The 8,777-nt window shown below is 34.8% G+C and overlaps 1 protein-coding gene across 1 annotated transcript in view; it reads left to right on the top strand.

The window, feature by feature from the left end:
* Positions 1-8,777, top strand: part of LOC103593949 (probable ubiquitin carboxyl-terminal hydrolase FAF-X) — a gene marked incomplete at its 5' end in the record, with an annotated part of 125,525 nt that overhangs the window by 86,991 nt on the left and 29,757 nt on the right. Inside the window, 6 exon segments of the mRNA XM_008577090.1 lie at positions 809-917; positions 1,380-1,526; positions 2,567-2,713; positions 3,613-3,835; positions 6,011-6,231; positions 8,172-8,362. Of these exon segments, the coding sequence (XP_008575312.1) occupies positions 809-917; positions 1,380-1,526; positions 2,567-2,713; positions 3,613-3,835; positions 6,011-6,231; positions 8,172-8,362 (1,038 nt within the window).

The raw sequence follows: 8,777 nt of genomic DNA on the forward strand, positions 1-8,777 counted from the left end.
ACCCTCGGTGCTGCGCCCACCCCTTGCTCAGCCAGTGAGCGGGAACCGGTCTGTATGTGGGATCCGAACCCTCAGCGGGAGCGCCGCCACGCTTCCCAAGCGGCGCACTATAGCAGTGCGCCACCGGGCCGGCCCATTATTAAAATATAGTTTGCTGGACTTCTCTCCCAGTGTTTATGACTCTGTAAGTATGGAATGGGGCTCAAGAATTTGTATTTCTTAGAGGTTCTCAGGGGATGCTGAAGCTACTGGTCTGACAATTGTATTTTGAGAACCACTGATAATAATCAGCGATATTTTTAGCTATATTGAGTTTCCATGAGTTGTTTACTACAAAGTACAGTTTGTCAAAGCAATTTAGGGTAGGCCAAAAAAGATGTGTAGAGCTTACTGCGTGGCACCTTCTGTAGTATTTAGAGAGGCATTAACAGTTGTTCCAAGGGACGTATTTTAAAATATGTTTCTTAAACAAAAGGCTTGTACTTTATCTGTGCTTGCCTTTGATATAGTCCAGCCCTATCTTTCATGCAAAATGCATATTATAAAAGCTGTAAGGAATCAAACAAATTAAGAAACTTTAACAGTAGTTGCTATTGTTCCCTACCTATTGGGTAACCGTGTAAGGTTTTACTTTCTGACAAATATCTTAAATTTTTCCATTCTATTGTGCTAGCCAAGTGCTAACATGGGGGTTACCATGTAATTTTGCTATTAATTTATATTCCCTGTTAAAGATAGAACAGAGTTGGAGTCATTTTGTTGTTATTTAAGAAAGTAATACATTAAATAAAAAATGTTTTTATTTTAGAACTGTTCGTCAGTTGGCACAGCAGCATTTTTTTTTAATGTGCACCAGATGTTGTATGGGACACAGGCCTCTGCTCTTCTTCATTACTCTACTCTTTACCATTCTGGAGGTGAGACATTTTTAAATGTCTAATATGATTTATTCTTTTAAAAAATTCAGGAGTTTTCAGTTTTAGCTTATTAAAATTGGGACAGGGCCAGCCCCGTGGCTCACTCTGGAGAGTGCGGCGCTGGTAGCTCCAAGGCCACGGGTTCGGATCCTATATAGGGATGGCCAGTGTGCTCACTGGCTGAGCGTGGTGTGGACGACACTGTGCCAAGGGTTGCCATCCCCTTACCAGTCAAAAAAAAAATAGGGACAGTCATTATTAATAAATAAAGTTGTAATTTGTACATTGTAGACTGGTTTTTACTTTTTTTTTTTTTATCTTAGTTAGGAAAAAGTATACTGCCTTCTTTTGTCATTGAATAAAGTATTGCCACATAATTTTCAATCTTTGGGTTTTTAAAAATATTATATGGATCCTGAGCATGGACTTGTGAGTTCATGTTGTTTTAAATTAATATTTCAGAGCACAGCAAGAGAGAGAGGTAAACATTCGGGTGACTATTTCACACTTTTACGGCACCTTCTTAATTATGCTTACAATAGCAATATTAATGTTCCCAATGCTGAAGTTCTTCTCAACAATGAAATTGATTGGCTCAAAAGGATTAGGGTAAGTTAAATCACATTCAGTTTATGAAGTTACTGTTAAATTGGCTATCTTATTAAAAGAGTTTTATAGGGGCCGGCCCGGTGGCGCACTGCTACAGTGCGCCGCTTGGGAGCGCGGCGGCGCTCCCGCCGAGGGTTCGGATCCCACATACAGACCGGCCGCTCACTGGCTGAGCGAGGTGCGGGTGTGACACCGAGGGTTGTGATCCCGTTGCCAGTCCTGGTCCGGTACGGGCACGACACTGAGGGTTGCGATCCGTTGCCGGTCACGAAAAAAGACAAAAAGGAAAAAAATAATAAAAGAGTGTTCATAGTTTTAAGTATTCATTCAACAGAAAATCTCTGAGAATAAAAACCAAATATATACTTTTTATAGGTGATTAATAATTCATGATTCATAGAAAGCATGTACAACTAGTTTTGTTTAAATTTGTTACTCTTCCTGGAACTAGGAATGGTGTTATTCTGTTTCCTTTATTTTGGTATTTTTGGCCTTTTTTGCAAATTATTATCATACTGCACAAATTCTTTTTTTTTTTAACCAGAGTCTTGATAGGTTGGTGCATATATCTAACAATATATACATAACTACGTTATATCTTTTAGTTATACAGAGAGTTTTGTGACAATATTTTTCTGAAACATACTTGTAGAACTTTTGGCTTCAGATTAGCATTCTTGTAGTAGTTTATAAAGCCTACTATGGAGCAGGATTTCTAAACTCTGGCAATACTGACATTTTGGACCAGATAATTGCCCTCTATGATGAGCTATCCTGTGCACTGTAGGATGTTAAGCAGCATCCTTGGCCTCTACTAGGTACCATTTCACTTGTAAAACCCCGAAATTTCCCAGTGTTCTAAGGGGCAAAAATGCTTTCTATCCTAAAGAGTTCCGAAGAAGAAATAAGAAACCACCTGAATGCGGGAAGGTCTGGGGACATTATATATTAGATCTCATTCCCCTCTAGCTCTTTTTTTTTTTTTTTTTAATCCCTCTGTTCTTTCCTCTCTTTTGCCTGTAATATTTTTCCTTTGGCAGGATAATATTCAAAACACAGGTGAAACAGGTGTTGAAGAGCATATATTGGAAGGACATCTTGGGGTAACCAAAGAGTTGTTGGCCTTCCAAACGCCTGAGAAAAAGTATCACATTGGTTGTGAAAATGGAGGTGCAAATCTTGTTAAAGTAGGTTCTAAATTTTGGTACTAAACTAATTATCATGGTCTTTTAAATGTTTGTTAGCAAATCTCACTGATTGAGCTGTGTAGTATTTTGTCTTTGATACGTTATCTTAACCTTTCTTTATTACTTATCTTATAAAAAGATTTATCTCTGTAGAAGTTACAGAAATTTTTAAATGTGTTCTTTACCTTGTTTGAGAGATATTTTAAAGTAGTTACAAATCAGAGTTGAAATAAAATGTTTTGGAAAGCCAGTTAGCAGCATTACTTTATTTGCTGTTTAATAAAGCTGAAGTTTTACTTCATCAAACTTTAAAATGGGAAATACTTTTATCTTGTAAGATTTTTCATTTTTCTCATCATATTTCTTAATGAATTTCTTCACCTGTCTTATAATTTCTTCACTTCTCTTGTAATCAAGGGTATAATTTTAATGCGTTTATTTTAGTGCATATCTGATTAAAGATTTATTTAGAATGTCATTTTTCTTCAGTACATTTTGAATCTCTTTTGTAACACTTTAAAATATCTAATCTGGAGCTGTCTGGTTATCTCAGCTGTTTAGAGCACAGCCTTGTAACACCAGGGTCAAGGGTTCAGTTCCCTGTACAGGCCAGCTGCCAAAAAATAAAAATAAAATAAAATGACAAAAAGTTAAGAAACTTCTTTACATAAATAAACATACAAATAAGTATATAATCTATAAAATTTACTGTGCTTATTAATTGTACTCATTAGTTTTTGAATTACAATTTTTTTATTAGAAAATCCAAAATTGTATTTGAGATATAAAGAGATGATGAATTATGTCAAATAGTTATAAAAGTATTTTATCCTGAGACATATTTTTTCTAAAATTTGTATTTTTTACTAGTAATATAGGATTTTCCCCTAACTTTTTAGGAATTAATTGATGATTTCATCTTTCCTGCATCGAAAGTTTACCTGCAATATATGAGAAATGGAGAACTGCCAGCCAAGCAGGCTATTCCGGTCTGTAGTTCACCAGTGACCATCATTGCTGGTTTTGAACTACTTGTAGCATTAGCTGTTGGCTGCGTAAGGAATCTCAAACATATAGTAGACTGTTTGACTGAAATGTATTACAAAGGCACAGGAATAACTAGTAAGTATTTTAAATTGTGAAGCTGTTTTTGTTGGTCTATGATGTAAAATTCTGGAGTTTTTTTCTTTTAGTAAGTTTAGCTTGTGTTGGTTTTCTTAGCAACTAGTTTAACATTTTTAGTAATCCGGTGGACAATTAAGACATTATAAGCAGCGAACATTAATACGTTGCTCCCGCGCCTCGCTCAGCCAGTGAGCGGGAACCGATCTATATGTGGGATCCGAACCCTCGGGCGGGAGCGCTGCCATGCTTCCCAGCGGCGCACTATCCAGTGCGCCACCGGGCCGGCCCTCAAATGTGTATTTTAAATGTGTCCATGCAGGTGGTTTAGGTAACTTAGTGCAAAGAGTTTTATTTAATCGTATGTGAAATAAATTCCTAACTGCATAATAATAATAAGTCAAATTTGATACCATAAAAATTCATATTTAAAATGTATGCATTGGAAAGATTTTCATGTCTTAACTTAGGACTTAATGTTATTTTTATTGAGTTCTTAGAAATATATGGTTTTCAAGATCAGAATATATGAGAAAAGAATATTTGAATGCATTTTGTTATGATCTGAGTCCACATCAGTCCCACAAAATGACTAATTCTTTTCAGATTTTACTAGAACTGAAACTCACCAAGGGAGAGGAGCACAAGAAAATAGTATAAAATCTATTTTGTTATATTAGAAAACCAAGGCTTAAGATTATTTATTGTATATATTAAATGTATAAGACAGTGTTCAGTATAAATCTTTAAGAACATATGAAATTATCTTTGTTATGTTCTCTTTTAGAAATTAAAGTAAGTTTTCGATCACATTTTAGGAGTTTCTTGCTAAATTTACTGCTTAAAAGGTCAAGTATTTGATTTACCAAGTGGAATGTATACAGTGAGAGTTTTAGGTGTTTTTTTTTTTTTAACTAAATCTTTTAAGTTAATTTATTTAGCTAATGCATTTACATGTCTGTATTTTTCAGATATAAAAAAGGATGTAGGGCTGGCTGGTTCACTTAGCTGGTTAGAGCATGGTATTCTAACACCAAGGTCAAGGGTTTGGATCCCCCTACTAGCCAGCCATCAAAAAAAGAAAAAGAGGATGTATATTAAAAATTAACTTTCTACCCATGTGATATTCCTGGTCCAGAGACTGTTTCTGTATATGCAAGTTCCACACGTGTTTTTGTTTTTCACTCATACGGTAATAGGCTAAACAATGTTGTTAACTTTTTGTTTTGCTTTGCACTCACTGATATATCCGTCAGCATTTGAAGGTCTAATTGTTTATTAGCTAAGTAACTGCAGTTCAGTATAATATAGTTTATGTAATCTTTCTCCAAGGTAGTTATTGATGTTTAAATTGTTTGGGGTTTTATGCTAGGTAGAGAAAGATATACAGTGATTAGTAGTTTTCAGTGCTTTCATTTTTTTCTTCTTTTTACGCTCCCAGGTAGGATCACAGTACACATCTCATTGGCTCTTCACAATAAAACTGTGGATATAGGCAAAGTAGTGTTAGTCTGTTATCATTTAATAAGGAAGGAAGCATGTTTATGTGAAGTTCGCAGTTTTTATAAGTTGGAATCTTGACTGGAATCTAAATCATCTTATATATAATTAAAACTTTTTCTGGGCCGCCCCGGCGGCGCACTGGAGAGTGCGCCACTTAGGAGCACGGCGGCGCTCCCGCTGAGGGTTCGGATCCCATGTGGAGACCGGTTCCTGCTCACTGGCTGAGCATGGTGCGGGCGCAACACCGAGGGTTGCGATCCCGTTGCCGGTCCCCGGTACGGGCACAGCACCAAGGGTTGCGATCCTGTTACCGGTCAGTAAAAAAAGGAAAAAAAAAAAAACTTTTCTCAATTTTCTGATTTATTTATATAAAGTTCTATCCACATGAATTGATGATCTTATTTAAAGTACAAAAATATTTTAACAGGAGAGTTTATAATGATTAAATAAAGCTGAAACTATGGTTAACACATAGAAATTTAATACTTTACTATCTTTTAGGACTATTTCTAACTGTCGATAAAAACGTGTGCTGGAGATCTATGGAAATGAAAATTTAGAATACTGTTTCAGACTGGCTATAGCACTAAAGGAATTAATTTTTCAGCATAATGGAGCTACCAGTGAACCAGAATCATTGTTTTCATATAAGTATCTTTTTTCTTCTCTCAGCTTGCGAAGCACTTGCTGAATGGGAATACCTGCCACCTGTTGGACCTCGCCCACCAAAAGGATTTGTGGGACTCAAAAATGCAGGTGCTACTTGTTACATGAATTCTGTGATCCAGCAGCTGTACATGATTCCTTCCATCAGGAATAGTATTCTTGCAATTGAAGGCACAGGTAGTGATATAGATGATGATATGTTCAGGGATGAGAAGCAGGACAGTGAGGTAAATTTTAATTATCAATATTTTCTCTTTGTGAAGATTCTGATACCAGAATATTGTACTTTCATAGGATTGTTCACTTTTAGGGTATTGTACTTTCATAGGATTTTTTTGAACTACACACGTGATAATCTCAGAGCCACTATCTCAGGCAGATTACGTACTCATTATGTAATGGATTTGAAACTCCAGTTGATAATTTTTATCACAGTTTTCTATTTGTCTTTAAAGTACAGTAAATACAATCATTTTTCCTGTGACATTGTAAATATATTTTGGTGTTTATAAAATGATACATCTGGGCCGACCCCGTGGCGCACTCAGGAAAGTGTGGCGCTGGGAGCGCAGTGGCGCTCCTGCCACAGGTTCGGATCCTATATAGGGATGGCCAGTGCGCTCACTGGCTGAGTGCGGTGCGGGCAACACCAAGCCAAGGGTTGCGATCCCCTTACCGGTCATGAAAAAAGACAAAAAAAAAAAATCATACATCTATTCATTTTTAATAATTACATTATATTTTTATTCTCAAAAAATTTTTAAGTATAATGCATTTAATTTATATGACATTTTAGACTTTCTGAGTTTTATAATATGTACTTATTCTAAAGATTCTTTTAACATTTTTCTCAAATTATGGCTCTGCTAAAGAGACAAACTTGTTTCATAAATAATGCTCCTTGACCTGTTAACAATATTAGTAGACAATAACAGATAATTAGGCTGCTTAGCAAAATTATTCAATGCAGAATAAAAAAGTAGAAAAGTTAAGGTTTTAGTGGCATATCAAAGGATACGTAAATATGTTATGGCTCTTCTAAATGTGAATATGGAAGACTTATGTTTTGATCATGTTTATATCCAAACTGTATCTTTCTTTACTTTTTCTGTCATTTATGTTGATAGGAAATAAATATAGAAATCAGAATATCCTAATTTCTACATTTCTTCCCTTCAGTGGTCAGAAATAGTTTGGGTAGTGGTTCATCACTTAGAAAAATTCTGAAATGTACTCCTGCTTCCACTTTTCCGAGATCTAATAAATTATGCCATGCAGGCATTAGGATCTGGGTAGTTTCTTAAGAATCTACATAATTGGTGCCCATACCAATACCTGGTTAAGAACCACTGTTGGAAGGAAAACAGAATTTAAATTCTTATTCTATAGCCCATGCTACTGCTAGGATATTGAGTTAAACACAGACAGACATGGCTAACTATATCGGCAAGAAGTAAATGAGGCAGACACAATATGATAAAATTTCAAATTAGACATCCTTTGTGCTTGGTTCTCTGTACTTTTTGTCTTGACACTGTGCTACAGTGTGATTGTCCGCCTGCCTTTGTCTAGACTGTAAACTTCTCAAGGATAGAAACTAGGTATTGTTTATTTGTATATCCTCAATCTCAGATACAGAGCAAAGCATATAGAAAGATGTTCTATTATCTGTAAAACAACCAAATTGTGCTCTGTAATCCTGATTTTATGACCTTTAGAGTTCTCTCTGTGCTGTTTCTGCTACAACTACTCTTCACAGCTATATTCATTTAATGTTAGTAATTCCAATCATGTCACATAAATTCTCTCCTGTAATTCATGAAGAGTGTATTTTCCCCATAAGAAGATATTTAATCCTAGGAAGGCTAAGTTTTTCCCCCAGAATCAGTTATAGTAGATCACTCATTCTCCAGTTCTGTCTACTTGACCAAACTTTAGTAAGTTATACTACCTCCATTGGATGTTCAAGGTTATTAATTTATTATCATATTCTGACTTACCTGTGAAATCTTTTAAGACAGCACATCTATGAAATAAGCACTGTAGTAAAAACAGTATAGTAAATTGAAAGTTAAGTGCTTTGGTCGCTATCTGGTATTTGTTTCCATTTATTTCACTCTATTTTTAAAGTTAGACGAGCTCATTGATTATGTTTTTTGGTCTCTAGAGTAATGTTGATGTTCGAGATGATGTGTTTGGATATCCTCATCAATTTGAAGACAAACCAGCATTAAGTAAAACAGAAGATAGGAAAGAGTACAATATTGCTGTGCTAAGACACATTCAGGTCATCTTTGGTCATTTAGCTGCTTCCCAACTACAATACTATGTGCCCAGAGGATTTTGGAAACAGTTCAGGTAAATTATGGGTGGATAACCATTTATACTTCATAAAAATCTCAAAATACTAAGTTTAAAATTTTTAAATATTTGTTTCGTAACAGAAGTAGTAAAAATTGTCACAATAAAGAGGCAGTATTTTTTTCTCTCAAGATGTAATTAACATTTTATTTTGTAATATTTATAAATTATACAATACTGAAATTTAGTTAGCGCCTTGATTTAATAATTCTCAACTGAAACAAATGTCAGGTATAATATTTTATCTATATAGATTTTTGTTTATGTGTCTTTAATGTTTTTTTTTAGTAAATATGACAATGAGACTGTTATCACATTTAAATATACCTTCCTTAATATTACTAAACATCCCATTCACTATTTAAATTTTTCTTTTTTTTTTTTTTTCTTTTTTTTTTTTTTTTTTTTTTTT

Source organism: Galeopterus variegatus, unplaced genomic scaffold (genome assembly GCF_000696425.1).
Source record: "Galeopterus variegatus unplaced genomic scaffold, G_variegatus-3.0.2 Scaffold1448, whole genome shotgun sequence".
Lineage (NCBI taxonomy): Eukaryota > Metazoa > Chordata > Mammalia > Dermoptera > Cynocephalidae > Galeopterus > Galeopterus variegatus.